This window comes from Nelumbo lutea, chromosome 2 (assembly GCF_056320005.1).
Source record: "Nelumbo lutea isolate HS-2025 chromosome 2, American lotus-T2T, whole genome shotgun sequence".
In the NCBI taxonomy this organism is placed as follows: domain Eukaryota; kingdom Viridiplantae; phylum Streptophyta; class Magnoliopsida; order Proteales; family Nelumbonaceae; genus Nelumbo; species Nelumbo lutea.
This window is the reverse complement of record NC_142685.1, coordinates 15,052,777-15,073,129: the sequence shown is the minus strand read 5'-3', so window position 1 is coordinate 15,073,129 and position 20,353 is coordinate 15,052,777. Positions and strand designations below refer to the sequence as shown.

Below are 20,353 nucleotides of genomic sequence, written 5' to 3'. Positions count from 1 at the left end.
ATATATACACAAACCCAAAGATCCTCCCAATCGTATAACAGGTCTACCTAGCAATCTAACACAGCGAAATGCTACCCCACAATGAAGGGAACCACCAAGACTCACAACAGTGATGTTCTATTGTGAACCTCTCCTTGCGTGGGGTAGCCCATGTTGTACACAGACGCGTTATTAGGTTTTTCATGTATTCATGATCAATATCTCACGAGATGAAGGTTGCAATTTGGGCGAGAGAAGATGATTTTTCCACAATCCACATGCAGTGACGACTGTGTGTACTATTGAGCAAACCAGCTACAGGAGAAGGAAGAACCAAAAAATAAACAAAAAAGAAAAGGAAAGAAAAGGGAGCTAGCTTCACCAAAGCAGCCAAACAAGACCACCCAACAATTCGCCTTCCCAAACATAGCAGAGACTTTTTTCAGCTGAGCTCTCTCTCCCCCTCCTCATGGATTCCCATGTAGCTTTCATGTCTCCAACTTGGTTCGTCTAGAGATGCTCATCAGTCATCATCTCTTATTAGCTTCCATGTATATGCACCACTTCTAAAGAAGCTCCTACCCACCATATATAATAAGCCATCTCTTCTTTTACGGCTCCATCGGCCGACCTGATCAGGGTCACAGGTGGAAGTGCAATGGAACAAGGGCGGTACTGGATGTGGACGAAGAGGAAACAGTGTGTGGGGTCTCATCTTCCACCATCCACGACCTCTTTGTACAACGATTCATGGGAAGAACAAGCCTTTGCAGAAGACTCAGCTGGACATCTTGGAGGGTGCATATGGCCCCCAAGATCTTATACTTGCAGCTTCTGTAGGAGAGAATTTAGGTCTGCTCAAGCTCTAGGAGGTCACATGAACGTCCATAGGAGGGACAGAGCTAGGCTCAAACAATCTCCTCCAACTCCCCACGATGAAATTCTTTATCATCACCACCAGAATCATTACCCTAATCATCAGAACCCTTGTACATCCTTGGGTGTTCAATACCCTTCTCAGCTTTGCACTTTGGTTTACAGTCCTAACCCTAACTCTAACCCAGGTGTTATAGCATCACCTCTGTCACCTTCTAGGGTTTCGGCCCCGTCTACTCAAGAGAATTGCAGCGAACAGGCCTTGGTTTCTCCTTCTTATACTTCTCCTATCACTCAAGAACACCGAAAGAGTTCCCTTTTGTCTCCCCCATCATCGTGGTCGGACACTGTTGCTGTTAGGGTTCTTTCTCTCTCGGATGCGGCAAAGATTGATGGAGAGAAAAAACCCAAGACGCAAGAATCAGGATGCCATGTTCTTGGGGATTATGCTAAGCCAGATTTGGCTGTGAGCTTGAATTTGGTTGTCCATCGGAACCGACCATCAGAGTCGGCTGACAAAGAAGAGGAGGCTAATAGTAGGAAGAGAAGGAGAGCCGATGCATCAACGTTGCCTTTCCTTCTCCAACCAAGTTCAGTTGATATACACCATATTCAATCGGAAGTAGTTGCTGTTCGCCCGGGCTCCATGGAGGACTTAGATCTTGAGCTAAGGCTCGGTGATCGGCCTAAGGTGAAGTAGAATTGCAAACTCATGGGTTTAAATATATACATATTACTTGTTCATTGTGTTCGTAATTTCTTCTTCAGTTCTTCTCCATACATACACTTGTTATTTTTTCTTTATTTCTTCATCTTCTTCTTTATCTTTCCATTTTCTTTGGTTCTCTTTGCATATGCCTTTGACCTTATGGCCAAGGTCGCTTTGCTTGCCTTACTCTTTAAGTCCTTCCAAGTTTGCTGGTTGTAACAATAATAACCATATGGAAAATCACATAATAGAATGAAAAGTTCTTTTTCATCAACAAAATCTCAAGTTACCGCACCTGTTGTCTCTACATCTTAATGTATTCTATTTCGATCTATACTCAATTATCCATTTGGTAGGTTTCACAAACCCCAAAAGGTGATTCAATCTAGGAAGGTAAGAGATGAAGGTTGATGATGATCTCTATTGCCTTGTGGATATACTCTTGTAGTGCAAACATTCTGCCCTATTCCCTAAAGAAATTAAAAGTGATACTTGGGAGCTGGGAACCACATTGATGAGAGCTGGTTCATAAATCTAAGTTTAGAATTGCTGGGCCTGGGGTGAAATAGTTGGGGATAGATGCTGGAACATGTCTGATATCATCTACACTCTATACTCTCACAAGTGGAGATCAAGTTGGCAATTGCTGTGAGAAGATGGTAAGAGAGAGAGGATGGCCGGGTCAGTCTCTGCAAGAGTTTAGTAAACTGTAAACTGTAATAGTAAGGCTCAGGTTGGTGACGATATGAGCATGTGTGTGGGTTTTATGGGTGGGAAGAAACGATTGACTGAAAACTGCATGGGACAACGTGAGCTCTTTTCCACGCTCTGTAGCTCACTGACATTCTATCAGTACATCTAAAGTCTAAACAAATCCACAGAGATGGGTTTCTAACCACGTATAAAGCCAGATACATTACAACATTGATTCCCTTTTCTTTGCTTTGTATATTGTATTTGATAATTATCATCGTCACCGAATGACCACATGCATCTTTTTTACAACAATATATACATTTTTATATAGCTAGTAGAAGAGACACTGGCTAGAGAGAGTATCTCCACTCTGCACTTCTCCACAAAAATCCACACGCTTCCCTACTCTTCCTCTACTTTTTACTCCTCCTCAAAGGAGAGCATCAAAAGCGCCACCAACTGCGCTGAATCCATGGATTTTAAGTATTATCCGAGACGAGACGACCCTCTTTTAATCCCAGACAGAATATTACAGAATATTATCAAAGGCGCTTTCTACGCGTCTTTTGTTTCTTCTTCTGTACTTATTATTTGTTAATACCCCTATCGACGGGGAACCCGAGACGTTCCAAAAATATATACCAGGAAGGCAGGAAAATAATACTAAACACCCTACCCAGACAAAACCCTAGCTACCCTATTCGTAGCTAGTCCTGTAGCCAGTAGCCTCCCGTTGATGTCGAAGGTTCGGTGCAGGATATAGAGCGATCATTCAGTGTTGTTTCTCTTCGATCGCGTCTTTACAAGGAAGATCGATGGTGAAGATGTAACATCAGTCACGTTTGACTTTTATGGGTCTGCAGTCTGCAGACCAACAAAGAGTTGTAAATGAAGGGTTATTATGTTATACCTGACAAATATTTCCATAATTAGAAGGTTGGGAGTGGGAACTGAAGATGGTTTTAATGTTGTGAGAGTTACTTTGGAAGTCGATTGATCGATCGGTTTTTGTTTCAATTCCGACGTGATATAACAAGTGTTAATAGGGGAAGATGAGATTGTTTGCTTTGGTTTCTACGAAGTGCTACATCCGTGTAAGAAGGCTTAATAGTGATTGGTTGGGTTTTGTCTTTGTTCAGGGTTACGTTGTTGAATTGGGTTGGTTTTCTCAAGTAACAGGTAGCCAGGACTGATGAGTGCAGAGACGTCTGTGTGAGGTTTTAGAGCTGTGACAGATGTGCACATGGGCATCTAATGTCGTTTCTTTGTTTCTTTAAGAGTTATGGAATTCAGTAAGGGAATGAATACTTATTCTCGCTTGTGTGCGTTTCTTTGTTTAATTCATTTTGAGATTCCAAAGTACTGATATATTAATGAAAACCCTAAACAAAATTCTAGAGTATTTGCTTTTGGATTTTTTTTTTTTTAATTTGATTCTTTTAGTTTTAAAACTTTTGACAACTCAGGGTATATTTTCATGGGAATTCCTCTCTGACGAGCTCAAAAGAAAAATGAAAAATGGCTCCACACACAGTCCTCTCTCTCTCTCTCTCTTACAGAACTTACAACACACACACATGCACAATTACATTAACGAGCACCATCAGGAATGCCATAAAGCTCTGTTGTATGACCCCGATTGGTTCAATGGTTCATATATTAATGAAATTCGGAGAAGAAAGTACCACAACAAATTTGTACTGACGAATCTTGGCCTAGCTTGATGTGATCAGGTAGTGAGTTAAGTTAAACACAATTAGCACTTTATAAGAGAGCTAGGTAAGAAACAAGGCATCTTAGGGTACTGTTTGTGGAGCTTTTATTCATGGCCTTTTTTGATACTATGGTAATATCATGAAATCACTTCAATGTGGTTTTTCTTGCTTTTAAAAAGCACAAATATATATAATATCTGAAATGCAACTGTTGCCCAGGTGTTATAAAAAATCGTCCAAATGAAGTTATTAAAGATTTTCAGAAAATGGAATCATTTTCAAAATTACCCAACTGTGGTACATGATTTCATTCTGCCTCTGAGTTCAATTGCTGTGTAGAAGTAGGATCTTATGATTCGCTTCCAAACAGGCTATTTGAGGAACCATTTAGGGTTTGCTCTTAAATATGGTTTTCAAAAAAAAGGATTGGTGTTTCTCTACTTTATTAGTACTTTCCTGATGAGAAATAACACAACGCCACAACGGTGAGAACGGCGCTGAATGCCAAACGAACCTTGAAATAATGTAAGTGGGACAACGATTCCGAAATCAGTAGAGGAAGCAAAAGAAGGAAGTTAATGGTACTTTGGTAGGTCCTTAAAAAATATGTGCCCACGAAAGAAAGGGGGAAATATTTCTTTCTTTGACGAGTTTTCTTCCCTAACAAAATAATGCTCATGTCTCCTCAATAAAAACCTAGTTTTCTTCACCATAAAAAAAAAATAAAAAAAAGATGTTCATGACATCTCTTCCTCACATCCTTAAACTTTCATTAGTCTAGATTTTTTAGCACGACGATTACAAATAAAAATTGTTCTGGTGTAATTTGCATGGGAATGCAAGTAGGATAAAGTGTAAATCTAGTTTGCTTTTTTCTTTAGATTTGACCTTGTGTTTATTTGTAAAAAGTAATATATAAAGTAAAAATGTAAGATAGTGTGGTCCCACCATATATGCAAGATAATGGATAGGTAGGAAGAGGGTGTTATTTGTTTGGGAGTGACGTGTAGGAAGCAAGTTGGTGTGGTCCCAATTTTATATGAGAAAATTGAAGATTTGAGGTAGGAGGATGGTGGTGCAAATTTTCTATCAATTTGAGATGCAAAATTTACATCGCTAATGAGTACAAATAAGACAAAAAAGGTATAAATTTTGCATCATGCATAAATTCAAATCGTATTTATAAGCAAGGTTCAAAATATAGATACGTCTTATGTATCAGTAGGGGCATATCGGTACTTAAACTAGCACGCTTTTATATTATTTTAGTTTTTTCTTTTAATTTGGTTTTAGGGCATATTTTTAATCAAATTTTTTATTAAAAAAGAGTGGTTCCCGAAACCCCTTTAAAAAGGTGTATCATGAAGCCACCGATATGATATGATGCAATACTGAACCAGATGCATGGATCAGAAATGGATGCAATACGGGGGAGTCTTCACCCGTATAAAAATTTTGACCCTTTGGTTACAAGCAAATGGATGCAATGCTGAACCAGATGCAAAATTTGAATCTGATTCAGATTTACACTGCAACCAAACGCAGCCTAATGTACATTTGTCTCTATGTAATTAAAAAGGGTGGAAATAAATGTTTTCACCATTAGAAAGAGGTAGGAATATACTCTGTAGATTGAAAAGTTTCACATCCATGAATGCGAGAGCAAATAAATGTTTTCACTTGGGCTCACTTTGCTTGCATTGTGAATTTCATTCCTGTTGGTCTAAATGAATGGGAGTGCAAATAGGCTGAGCATAAATTCTCATTTACTTTTGCTTTCCACTTAATTTTGTGTGTTATTTGTTTGTTAGAAGTAAAATAATGTTGTCCCTACCTTATAATGTGAAAGAGAAAGGACCTAGGAGGAGGGTTGTTTGTTTGGGAGTGGCTAGGAAGCAAATTGATCTGGTCCCCACGTCATATGCAAGAGAATTGTGGTAGGACGAATGTGGTGCCAGTTTTGCACCATTAGTTGATTTATGCAAAAATTTTGCATTGCTATTAAATGCAAATGGCACAAAATACAAATTTCATATAAGGTAGAAGTGCAAATCATAATTACAAACAAATGGATGCAAAATTTGTATATGTTTCAGATTTGTACTTCTAATAAACAAAGCTTAAGGCTCAGTTTGGAAAGAGCACAAATATAAATATGTACAGTACAAATATATACAAAACAATACAAGATATAAAGTTTTTCACCTTACATATTTGTATTTGTAAGGCTCAATTTGGAAGGAGTACAAATACAAATATGTACAATACAAATATATACAAAATATTACAAACTACAAGGTTTTGCACTCTACATATTTATACTTGTGCTCATAGGCTCAATTTGGAAAGAGTACAAATACAAATATGTACAACGTAAATATATACAAAAAACATAAAATATAAGATTTTACACTCTACATATTTGCATTTATACTCCTTCGAAACTCAGCCTAAGGCTCAGTTTGAGAGGAGTACAAATACATAAAAATTAATACAAATATAAGACTTTGCTCCCTGTATATTTGTATTTGTACTCCTTCCAAACAGAGCCTAAGGAACGAATTTTATAACAAAGTTTTCTTTTTCTTGTCAATATATAAAATGTCTGTAAGAAAGTACGAAATTTTCTTCTTACATTTTCTTTGACTTTCTTAAACTCTCATCAACCAAATTAAGGGAGCCTCAGTGATCTCAGGGTTGAAGTCTATTTAATTTGCTGAGAGAATTCCAGGAGAGCTTGTGTGAAGACCCAAAACAGATTTAATCCTAGGTAATATATTTAAATCTGCTATTAAATTCAGTTCTTTACATTTAGTTTCATAGAAATAACTGAACAAAGTTGTTAAAACTGAATTGGACAAAGAACTGGTCAGTGATCTGGTTCTCGGGTCGAATGATTTAATCGTTCAAACCGAATAATAGCCCGTTCTGACAAAAAAAATTAAAAATAAATGGCCAAATCATTGAACAGTTCGAATGGTTCAACTGCTTAAATTAATAATTTGCTGACCAAATCAACAGTTTTGGCAAAATAAAGATTCTGGGGAAAACGGATCTGACCAATTCCCGGTTTTTCCGGTCCGGACTGATTTTGAAAACCACACAATTGAAACTTGGGCATGCATCATTTGGTGTAAAACACTAGTGCTTCTGTTGGAAGTATTTTGAGGAAAAAAAATGCTTCCAAAGAACAAAAAATACTATTTGTGCTTTCTGCTGCCCATCTCCCAAAAGCACTTTCAGTCATAATAACCAACTATGCTTATTGAAGTTTATATAAAGTTTTTGCCAAAACAAACAGTAATTAAGTTGTTGATTCTGATGCAACAACTGCACCAGGGGCGTAAGAATTACGAGGGGCATGGCCCCACGGCTTAATGAATCCAAAATAAAGGTCGGAGACAAGACGAACAATGTTATATGAAATTGGGGTCTTGTACAACTTTTCCGTTCCAATGACTGACATCGCAAGAAACATATCCACGTAAATGATCAAAAGGTTTGTTTCGTGGTCGATGATGGGCTTACTTCAAGTCAGAAAGAATATGTCGATCTGTTCAAACTCCCTTCCCCACTTGGCCTTTCAGCCCAATTTTCTTCTTGCCAACAATATCAGAAACTATTAGTACACGGGGATTAGTAACTTTCTTGTCAAGTTTTCGACTCCTCGATACATACTTTAAAGCTATGATTTATGACTTGATTTTTTTTTCTTCCTTTTCTTTTTCCTGGAGTCATATCTATAAAAACAGATATCGAATCAAACAGCATTCTTATTCGACAATGAAAGCTTAGAAACTGATGAAGACGTATGAGCCTACAACTTAATTGAGCGAAATTCAGCGGCCAACATTTCACTAGTTGGAAGATCTGGGGCCGAGCACTGTTTCTGTATAGTCAGTCCTGTATTTGTTTATTTATTTATTTATTTATCATTGTAATGCTCTGATTCCCTCTTCGGACTACTTGCTTTGTATCGAATATTTATTTGATTAGACTGTGTAATTTTAGTGTTCAGTTCTTTATAGATTCAGCAGAAAAAGTCGCTCCTGACTAGTTATATTATAGGCTCCGTCAATCGAAAGCTTAATTGACAAAGATTCATTGGGAATAAAGACTAGAGTTAATGCAGAAATTTAAGGAATTTCAAATTATTTCAGGGTGGAAAAAAGTAACAGTGTATATTAACATGACTAGATTAGTTGACCATGGAAAACTTGTTTTCTTGGATAGAAGCGATTTCAGATCACATTCAAGGAAACAATTTTTGTTTTTGGAAAAATGGGAAGAAACTAGCACAAAATGTCATCAATTTCCATATCTTGGGGTGCCATTAATTTTCTGTTATGTCCTCGCATCTACATAGACAGGAACTTGAAACGTTCTTTCAATTGGAGATGATAAATTGCATACCTTATAGAGTAAGGCATCCTTTGATAACAACTTATTGCTTGAAAGACAAATCACTTGAATATTTTATTTTTAATCTATTGAAAGACAAATCAATAACTTATTCAGTTCAGCCACTTCAACCTTTACCAAAAAACCTGATGAATTCTGATGAAAACCCACCTGATTCGTTACCATTTTTATGATGTCGGTTTATTAGTTATTTTGTTATAAGTTTTATTTTTCTGATATCATATCTTTCTTATATCTAGTCGAATTCTTTTTATATTAAAAAATTAAAATATTAATTAACGGTAAGAGTGTAAGTAGGATACCCGATTTAAAGAGTTTGCACAGAATTAGGCCCGGCAAGATTTTTCGAACAGGGCCCATTAAAATTTTAACAATTCCTGAACCCAATCCCACCCAAATTACACCCCTAACTAGGGGATTGTGGATATCTCTGGGTTATTCGTGTGCGACTATGAGATTCGTTGGCATTGATCTTTAGATATCTATCAGGCCCAACTTTTGAAAGGTATAAAACATGTGGTGGAGATCTACCCCTATCCAATCAATTAATAAATATTCATTTGGATCCTAAATAAACAGTAAATGCAAAAGTTGTATAGTGAACAGTAAATGCAAAGGAAGGAAGTAGGGCACTGAAGCGTAGATATATGCACTTGCCGATAGAGCACATTACATATACAAGGAAGGAATGATGGCATCAAGGGCTTGACTTTCGAAGAAATCTGAATATTCATGAAGATGAATATGGACCGATTCGGTTCGGCCGGACACAGGTATTGGGGTCGGTAGAGCATCAATAAGGACGGATGTTCGTGCTACAAGTTGTCAATGTTTTGTTTACATTCAGCATGTTTGAGCGAGACGCTTTGGATCCATTTTCACTTGAAAAGATCAGAGCCTCATCGCCCTCACCAGCCAATTTGATGCAACTCCTCTTTGAAAAAGTAAAATATTTGTATGGGGATTCTTTTGCACTCGTGTCAAACCCACGCATTCATTGGCAGTAAGTAGTCCCTTCACTTGCAGCCGCAGGTTATGCGCTACCACTATCAATATGTCACGCCACCAGAGGGTATGAATCAAATAAAGAAGGTGAGACTATGCTGTTGCGACCTTTAGCCGAACACCTGGCTGTGAATAGTCTGGGTCCATGTATGTCAAGGCTCTGGGAGTAGGGGTGCAATTTGGGCGGTCTCAACCCGAGGTTGGACCAATTTGGTCCGATATTTTATATGGGATGGGCTTAGATTTTTTGTTATCAGTTAGGTTCTGACACAAGACTTTGCATATATATAGAAATGTATTTACATATATAAACATATTTATTTGATATATATATATATATATATATATATATATATATATATCATGCGTGTATGTATTTGTAATTTTAGAATAGATTAATTGACCAATTTAAACTTAGCCTGATCCCAAAACCAACCAGAATGCATCAACTTATACTGCAGGTTAGTCTCAGGTTAAAAAGGTTGGGCTTGACCTCGTATTCAGGTCTTAACCCAAAGTTTAAGTTTGGGCTCAGATTGACCATAAATCTGACCCACTAGCTGTAACTCTGTAAGCGCTGGTGCTTGTACTTTGTTCAAGTATTTTTTCTTCATTGTCCCTTGCTGGTCTTTTTATTTCATAAAAATCTTAACTGTGCAATTCCATATAAAAAAGAAATAAATACTTGTATCCGTGGGCCTAACCTGAAATACAAGGCCTGGGCCCTGGGCCAAGATATCTTTTCAGATTTCTTGGCGAAGCGGGGCCCAGACTGTAGGCTTCGCATGGTTCGGCCACCTTTTAATTCATCCTGGAACAGATTCAGCAAAATGTAAATCGTTTCAGCCTACAATCAGCAAAATAAAGGCAGTATCAGTTATTTACGACCCCGGTATTTCACAACTTTTCAGACTGGCCTGGAATGCACACTGGCCCAATCTGTTATTTACAACCCCAAAATTCAGACTGACTGCCCCGAGTCCTCAGATGGGCTGGCCCCGAGTCCTGACCGAGCCTGAGGCCCCTCTGAGTCTCTGACACCCAATTAAAGGGTGCAAGTCAGGTTGTCTGATTTGAATTTTAACTACATCAGGTTCGTTCGGATGCAGGTTCTGACTCATTCAAAATTTCACACTTTCAACCTAATCCAATCCCAAGTTGCACGCTTGCACCCGGTTTTGCAAGGTTTACTGCTCGTCAGACCTGCAAATCGGCCGGGCTGGGTATGCGTATGAGGCTTGATGACTGGGTCAGGAGACAAGGACAAGTCCGTTTGTAACCTATGCCAAGTCTTGGAAAATTGCTACCTGTAATCCGTATCTTTTCAAAGGGTGTTTCGATCTGTGTTGCCACTTGTCCCATTTTTAAGAACCAGGACCCACTTCCAATGGGTCCCATCAACAACATTGACTTTGCCAAAAAAACCAGCGTGTTCAGAGGATTTTTTTGTTTTTTGTTTTTATTAACTGTAGAACTCCCTTAGCTTTAAGTAAAGCCTTTTCTTGTCGTCCAGTTAAATACACTAAAAATAAGATGGCCATCAGCCCATAGTTAATTTTCTTCTAATGTTGGTAATTTCGCAACTGATGAGATCAGCACAGCCTCAAGTGGAGGCCCAGACCCACCTACTCGTATTGTGTCACCAGATCCAAGATTTGGCTCTTCTCAGTTTTCAAATACTGAATCAAAACCACTCTTTCATCGGGGGCCAAGTCCAAAAGTCCAAGTCGGTCCTGGGGCTAAAACACATCACCGACAAAAAGACATTTGGCCTTCTCTTTATCTTTCATTAGAAAGAGAAACTCTTGGCTTTGCGCTGTTTTTTTATTTGTTTTAGGGGATTAAGTTGATTTGTTTTCTTTATGAGTCACAATTTATGTGGTAAGCCTTTCAGCCATTTGATTTAGATTGGGTTTATTTATTTATTTATTTATTTAGAAAGTTAATATGATTTTCTTTGTTATTAAGGCTGTGTTTAGTTGCAGTGCAATTTTATTTGTTCTTGTATAAATGCATGGGAGTGAAAATGAAAAAAAATGCAAATTTTTGTTTAATTTTATTTTGAGATTTACTATATTTTGCTTCATGTTTTAATTTACTTTCATTTGTATTATAATTGAACAAAATAAACTAAAATCTAAAACAAAAATAGGTTACACTCAAATCATTCGCATTGCAATCAAACACAGCCTAAAGAATTTAGTTGCATCGCAGTCAAACACAGCCTAAAGATTTTGAGCTACCTTTTCAATTCGAACTAAACTACCCTAGATGTATTTTTTTTTTTATCTTGAATTAAAACTTATTTTTTTAGGACCAACCCACTTGGATTGCTTCATTGGATTAAGGAGAAAACGTCCCATTGGATTGCTTGATTTAATATAGATATTATGGGGCAACTTACATGTAGCAAATTTTAGAAGTCTTAGAGCTGGGTTTTTAATTGACCTGGGAAATTTGGTTGGGTTAATCCTCTGGGATAGATTTCTTATTATACCAATATAACTTAGTCCATTTTTGTATGAATACAGCTTAGTCATGTGTATGAAGGAGAGATCTTCTATATATGTGTGTGTTCATATTGTATGTAACATATATAAACGAATAACTATGCAAATATATTATATTATGTTATGTATGTATTAACAGATTTATACAAATACATTTTAATAACAACTGAAAAATTATTTGATAGATTATTGGTTAGTATAAAGTTTTGAGTATTATTTATAAACCTTAGAACCAAGTTAATTCATTTTTACTTATAAGATTATATTTGTTTATACAATATTAATCATAAGGGGGGCCAATTAAACATAATGAGTCAAAATCATGAATTTAATTAATTTGAAGACTTGAGGCATAAACCTCCTAGTCATTAATCAGATAACTAAGATGATTAGACATCCACTTCTCATTCTATTCTTCCATTGAATTCTTTTAAGCAACTATACATATAATGAATATAATTGAAAGTACAGTTAAACGACCATATCTCATGGATTATGTCTCACCCATAAGCAACTAAAACCACACTGATGTCATTGATTGATCCCCGTCATAAACTATAAATCAGGGATTCCTCAAATCAGCTTCATTTTCCTTCATTTCCCTATGTTTCCATGGACATGTTTCTATTAACTAGGATTGAGACAAGCCATTTTTATGCTTACCTTTCGGGGTTCATCTACTGAAATCTTGAGTGCTATATTAAAATATTACTTTGCTGAAAGTATTTCACTAAATGGTGTCAGGTGCATGTAATTGGGACTCGAGAACAAAATTGGGAAAAGAGAGTGGTGTGAATATATGTTTTTGTTACTTTGGCCCTGTTTGTTTACTGGTAAATAGGAGGGGGAAAGTTGGTAAATTAATATCTTTTTCCGCTAATTTTATGATGTTCTTTTTGCATTAAGCATTGGGCCTTATGATAAAAGGAGTTTTATTTACATTGATAAAATTTTTTCACCTAGGTGGATAAGTAACTTTTTCACCTTGAGTAAAACATTTATAAAACATAATGTGTCAAATTTGTCTTCTTTAACAGTCTTTTTGTAAGTAAAAAAACTCAATATATTATTTACATGGGAATCAAAAGAACATGAATAAGTGAACTTACTTAAGTGTTGCTCGATAAACATTTACTCGAGTAAGTAAATGTTACCCAAGAAAGGCTTAATTAAAAAATTTTAAGGTACAAGGCCTTAGGGTTATCTTCTTCTAAAATTATGAAATTAAACTTATTTTGTTTAGTTTTAAACATATAAAATTAAGAATGATTAATTAAGAAAGATGGCAAATATGCAAGCCTCACCGATTAGGTAGGTTTTCTTAAGTATACCAGGAGGGGCGGAACACCTGCTGCTGCTTGTTTGTGAATTGTGGTTGGCCGGTCAAATTGTAGCAGTTATCCAATTAGGTTAAAGAAAATGAAGGTAATTAAAAAATGACTAACAACTTCTTGGTGGTTGGACAGACAAACATTTATCCGATTAAGTTAAAGAAGATTTGGAGAGTAAAAATTGACGAGTATAGCAGAGGGAAAGTAACAAAGTGGTTCCTTTTATATATATAGTAGTAGGAACATATTTAGACAATTATAAATTGATTATTAATAAAAGAAAATGGAGATTATGATAACAACTTACAGCTTCACTAGCTTATATTGCTTCACCCAATCTGCTTATGGGGCAATTTTCGGCCTCACAAGCTTCACTAGCAAAAAGGGAGAAGCGTGCGCACACACACACAAAAACAAAAAAAAAAATAAAAAATAAAAAAAAAGCAAAAAGCAAAAAGCCAAAAACAAAGGCCAACCCCCAAACAAAAGAAACTATACAATCTGCAAAAAAACTGGATCCAAGCAACAAAATAACACCAACCAGCCCCACAAAAAGCTCCAAAGTCTACCCTAATCAAGACCACCTATTCTTGAGACAGAAGAGACCAAAATGAATGGAACTAATCATTCTAAGCTCATTTAGTAACGAACACTGAGTTATTTACCTACCATATATTAAAAATCATTTCAGCGGTTTGCTTTGTTATTTAAATTTCACACTTTTAACAATCATATTATTAGTTCATCAATCTGAATCGTGGGTATACAGATGCTGTGGGAGATGAGGAAGCGATTGCTTGACCAATATAATTCAAACTCCAAAGGGTCCCCCATTTGGTGAGTGGTCTGAATTAACTTCAATGTCGTCCATCCATGAGGCCAAAAATAAAAAAGAAAAAGTTCTCGAGTGACACATGCCTGAGATACCAATTCTCTTATTATCAATCATCATCATCATGTATATCCAGATATGATGCCTAAAGTGTTTGTTATTCATGAACATCAGCTGATACTAAATTTGGGCGAAGTCAGAAGTATTAATCCAGCAGAGCAAACTATATATATTCTACCAACAAGTATAGGCAATAGAGAGGAATAATAGAAGAAGACAAATGATGATGATTTGTTCCTCTTTACCAAGGTCTACTGAAGTCTGAAGAGGGGATGGGTATTAATCGATCAGATGACTTGATAAACAGGTGATGTATATATCGCCCAACTTATTCTGATTCGTGTAATAGTTTTAAAGAGTTGGTGTTCCTTTTAATTAGACAGGGATGCATATCTATTTCTTACAGTGATAGATCATGATGCTGAAACTGAAAGCAACAGTCAAAGGCGACAATGGTTTAGCAAAATGGAATTTCAATTATATTTCAGGAAATAAAAGAAGGACGGAAGACTATTTCAATTCAGAGTTTTGGACTCAGGAGAGAATTAATACTTAAAACCATTATCGCTTTCCTTGATTACGTTACTGTGTTGTTGTCTGATTCACGATCTGACTGTGATTAGATCACATTACAATATTGGGTGGGTATTAGACTTTCGTTAATCTACACGTGTCTGGTCTTTTTTTATTCATTTTCTTCTCGGCAAGAAATTAAGCCATAGTAGTGCATCATGGAATTGGAATCCATCTGATTATCAAATTAAAGCGTCACCTCTTCGATATTCAATAACAACAACATTGTCGCTAAGATCGTACGTCATCAGACGCCATGTCTTCCACGAAATGCATTACCACTCACTGCTAATTATAATTAATGCCAAACACATTCAGATGTTAGCCCACGTAATCTTCTAATCGGACGGTCATGCTTCTCTGTTTACTTCTCCTTTTCCTTTACTTTATGATATAATATTAATGGGAAGGAAGAAGTGAAAGCAATATATATATATATATATATATAGCAAGACAGTTCACTCATCATGCCTCTCCTTTCATTAAACCCTCGTTAATTTCCTTTTTTACTTTTTTAATTTTATATAATTATATATTAAACAAATAAAAAAATAACATAGGCTTAATTATTTCTAACAACCATTAAAAATGAGGGATTTACTTTTCTAATGTTTGGCCAACTGGCACCATTTTCCCTTACTTTTTCTTAAATTGTCTCCAATTCGTATTTATCTCCTAAATTATCTCTAACTCCTATCTATCTATTAAATTATCTATAAATTAGTAAAGAGATACTCTCCTAAACTATCTCTAATTCCTATTTATCCTCTCCTTCACTTTTTATCCATATTTATCTAAACAAAGTGTCAATTAAAAATTTTCACAATTATTTAAATATTATAACAAAATTAAACACTAACTTTAAAATTTTTATTCAAAACATAAAAATTAATTTTAATAGATTTAATAATATTTATATTATTATATCTTTTACAAAATTCATCATGAAATTATGTAGTAACAATATAAGTTATAATTTTAAAATAAAATATAACATAAAAAATAAAACATTATTTAAATATTTTAATAACTAAATATCTTAAATAACAAAACATTAAAAATAGCTAAATAATTATATAACAAAATATTTAATATTACGTAACAACATTAAAATAAATATAACTCAAATAATGAAAATTTTTAAATATTTTACGTATTATTTAAATATTTAAATAACAAAATATTTAACATGACTAAATGTTTATCAAGAATATAAAATATAAATACATGAAAACATAAATATTATTGAAATAGTGGAGGTATATTAATTAACTTAGAGGTATTAAAGCTTTTTATTAGTTATTTATTATATTTTCATTATAAATATATTTTTCAGCAATTGTGTATTTTCACTATAAATTTTCAATAATTATTGGAAATGAAACTATTGATATTTGCTAGAGATTAGACACTTAATTTAACTAAAACTAGGAGTATTCACTAGGAAATTCACTTCAGGTTAGAGATTAATTCATTGGTTGGCCAAATTGATTTGGTCGGCTTAAGGATTTGGCCACTCAAAACTGACTAACCATTAGTGAAAACTAAAATTTGGTTAATTAATAAACATTCAAATTTTTAATGTTTAACATAATTTACATTAATCATTCTAATTTAATAAATTTTCATTAAATTTTTATAACAATTATTTATTCATAATAAGATATTACTAATTGGTGTAATTTACTAATTTCTATAAAATCAACAATTATAGTTAACAATTATCAAATAATTTTGGAAAACTATTTAACTAATAAATTAAATAAATAATAATTAAAAAAATTTGAAAGTTAATCTACAAAAAAAATTCTCCAAAACTATTTAAATAATAGTTCATTATTATTATTCGACTAAATAATTATTAAAATTTTAGGAAAAATAAATTAGGAAATTAATCTATCAAAAATTGTTTCATATTTATTTAGATAACAACCCATTTTAATAAATAATTATGAAATAATTAAGTAAAATTATTAAATCTATCAACATTGGTCTAAACCACCTGGTTGAAATTTATTTAGATAACAACCCATTATAGTAAATGATTTACTTTTAATTAAAATTAATGTAATTTACCATAATTACATTAATTTACTATAATTACATCACATTGATTATAGTAAATAATTTAGGCTAAAAAATAACTAATCTGCATTAATTCACATTAATTTATTGCTATGTAAATAACTAATTTACTATACATTTTTGCAAATCAACAACAATTTTCCCTATAAAGAATTAGGGCCCTATCCTGCCCCACCCCGAACGGGGTAAGTTTTCTTGAATTTTAAATAGGGATGGGGAAAGACAGGGTGGGGGCGGGAAAAATATTTTTGCTCCAAATCAAGGACGAGGAAATGACAGGGTTTGCATATAATTCTCCAATCTCGATTTTTAATGTTGATTTTTAAAATATCTATAAAATTTCTTCGTATTCTTATAATATTAGCATCTGAAAATTCTATTTATAAAATACCCTCAAATTCTCATAATCATATTTGTAAAATATCCATAAATTATCATTTTTAGGTCCTCCGGTGGGGAAAATTTGGGATCTTCCATCCCCAACGAAGAATGAGTGCCTTGCCTCGAACCCACCCCACCACCGCGATATGGAGTGTCCCATCCCGTGGCACGGGGTCTGCTAGTTTAATATATTGTGGAATGTGGAATACTCGGCTTTGAGTCCGGATATGCTCGTTACAGATTACATCTCATATCTGGTGTTTCCACGTGGCAAACCCAATGACCCCACCTGGTTCGAATCACCTTATCTCCAACTTTTGTTTAACGGTGGCTTCTCGCATTGAATCACTGAAAAAAGCAAAGGAAATGGAGGGCTGGGAGCGGCCAAAATCAATAAAAACAAACAGATTCAAACACGTACGACATTATATTACATTACATGACGTCGCACAGAAGGTGATGGAGCTCATATTTTAGATTCAATTTGACGTACCTACCCTCGCCACCTCGATGGGGATACCTGAACCGAAGAATTAATAAGCGTTGCAACAACTAACAAGTCAACGGAAAATAAGGAAAGACAGGGTGGTTAAGCTTTCCATTTTATTCTAACTAATAAGAACACAGTTTAGTTTAATGAACAAATACATAGTTGATGGAATATGAGTCTGAACTTAGTCAATGGGACTGCGGAACTGTTCATTTAATTACATTGAAACCCAATGAATCTCTCTCTCTCTCTGGTGGTATGAATTTTGATGCATGACCAACGACAAATTAAATGGGGTTAATTAGTCTTGACTTTGTTTGCTCGAATGGTTGACGTACTTGATCAAAGCGATGAGGTCACGAATAGAACACAGAGAGTTGCACGCGCCGGTTTTCCATTTAACAATATTAATACTTGAATTTATTGTTGCATTGAACTGATTGATCCAACTACATGTATAGTCTACAGAAACAACCTCTATTAGCATCTGGATCTTAAGAAGTTGTTAAACATTCGGTTCTGAGATGTTGGTTGAATTTTTAATTTAAAAATAAAACACAAAAGATTTAAAGTTTCATAAGAATCAGACAACATGTGAGATTTTTATTCATGTTAAGTAATTAAAAACGTTAATAGCAATTTATGAATCAGTTTTGTAATGCTTAGTTAGAGGAGTTTCGCAGTAGGGTTATCCTGGGGGTATGTTGCGAAAAAAATCTTTATTGTGGTTGGTTGGTTCTTGTTTTCTTTTTCTATTTCATCTAATCTAATAAAGGTCGGTAATACAGAGAGGAGGTCTCATAAAGACCGAGCATAGAACCTTAATGCTAACTTTTCTACTACTTAATGAACTTACAATGATTTTAATTTGTCGTCAAAATGTGGTTGGGTTCATTGTCTTTCTTTCTTTCTTTTTTATTGGGTAGATGGTTCATTTTCTGAACAAGAATCTAAATCTTGGATGTGTGTAATTTTCTTGAAATAACAACAATTCATGTTGGATAACACCCCCTTCATCAGAAAAAAAGAAAAAAACATCTTTTCAGGTTATTAATATTTCATCTTGATTTTTTAACTGCATAAATATTTCCTTTTATTACATATCAGCTTTTTATCCCTTAGGCCTTAGCTTGAGAGATTTAACCACCCAAATTAAAAAAAAAAAAAAATCAGGCAAATAATGATTCTTTGACTATAGGGTATTTTGGTCATTCGAGATTAATTGTATAATTCTTGTACGTAATGACTCCAATCTCCTTCCCAAAAGAACTCTATCCACTTTTACCCACAACACACTACCCCCTGTGAATTGGGAACATCTCCCCCTACATGATACTATATAGGAGGATGAGATGTTCTACTTGTGTGGATGCGATGTTATATGGGTAGACGTGGCAGAATTTGTGTGAGCAGGAGATCTGGACTGGTAAGTAATACGTGTAGTCTGACTATGTCATTTAATTGGAAGACCAGAAATCAACCCTAATAGGCCATTGCCAAAATAGAATTAATACTCAACAAAACATGGATCCTCCCTCCCATCGTCACCTACCTGTTGGGCATCCCTACCGAGCCAGGCCTCCTTTCCCCTGTCATCTGCTTCTTCATGCTGCAATCGTTGCTGGCCTGGTTGAAATTAAATGGAAACTGATCGTCCAAGCCATGAAATTTCAGACCAGGTGGCCGGAAGCTCAGATAAGCAGGGCCCAAGCCCGGCTAGGTCCTACGAATGCACCTTCTGCAAGCGAGGATTTTCTAATGCACAGGCACTAGGGGGGCATATGAATATTCATAGAAGAGATAGGGCAAAGCTCAAACAACCATCGAATATCAGAAGCCATCTCACCTTGGATATCGCCAAGAAAATTCCCAGCTCCCATCCTCAGCTTTCCTCGGGGTATGACATATCACCCATTTTGGAGTCTAGGGAAGAGAGAAGTGGCAGCTCTCTTAATTGGACATGGATTGTTAACAGAGAAGAAGATGTTGCTGCAGCCAGACAGCAGGAAACTCATGTGGGAGAACTCCGGCAGCTGTCCTTGTTTGTCGAGACTCCTTCAGACGGTGAACATCGGCAATCATCGAGTGATGGGCATGAAGAGAGGATGCAATCAACAGATGGTTATTGGGCAAGAGAGGAGCCAGACTTAGAACTTCGGCTGGGGCCTGAGCCTCAAGATACATCAACAACGGGTACCATAGAGTTCTTTTAATTTGAAACTCAAAATCTCTTGGCTCTTCTCCCTTCTTCTTCATGTGATTATCTTTGTTCTAAGATAATCACTGTTATATAGTTTCACAGGGAAAGGCAATTTATCTGATTCTCTTTCTAATCAATCTTGTCACGAGCTTTCTTCCCATCGAAGAATACATGATAAGACTACCAATAGAAGTCTATTTCCGTAGTTGGTTCTACAGTAATATATTATTGTATAGCCTTTTCCCATGTCCAAATTAACCAAGCTTCTTTTACGATCAACAACTGATCAGAAATATTATTTAGTTTCACTTGGTATCAACTGTATAGATCTTTAATTACTCTGGTTTCATGTCTTTCTCCAAGACTGAAAAGGCACCAGCCCAAGTCAACGTCTTTCTGATGTTCCTTTCTAAAGAGTGATGCATTTTCCATCCTGAAGCTTCCTCATCTTTTCCATTTTCATGCTACAAAAGCAATGAGATAGAAATA

General features: G+C 35.3%; 2 protein-coding genes across 2 annotated transcripts; both read left to right on the top strand.

The window, feature by feature from the left end:
- The first annotated feature begins 377 nt into the window (after positions 1-377).
- LOC148868767 (zinc finger protein 10-like) lies at positions 378-3,579 on the top strand. The gene is made up of 2 exons (XM_088972799.1): positions 378-1,546; positions 3,400-3,579. Exons 1-2 carry the CDS (start codon positions 638-640, stop codon positions 3,451-3,453), a joined length of 963 nt encoding a protein of 320 aa, XP_088828925.1. The 5' UTR covers positions 378-637; the 3' UTR covers positions 3,454-3,579.
- A 15,651-nt stretch (positions 3,580-19,230) lies between these two features.
- Positions 19,231-20,121, top strand: LOC148868766 (uncharacterized). Its single transcript, XM_088967984.1, has one exon. It carries the CDS (start codon positions 19,305-19,307, stop codon positions 19,875-19,877), a length of 573 nt encoding a protein of 190 aa, XP_088824110.1. The 5' UTR covers positions 19,231-19,304; the 3' UTR covers positions 19,878-20,121.
- Positions 20,122-20,353: the final 232 nt, after the last annotated feature.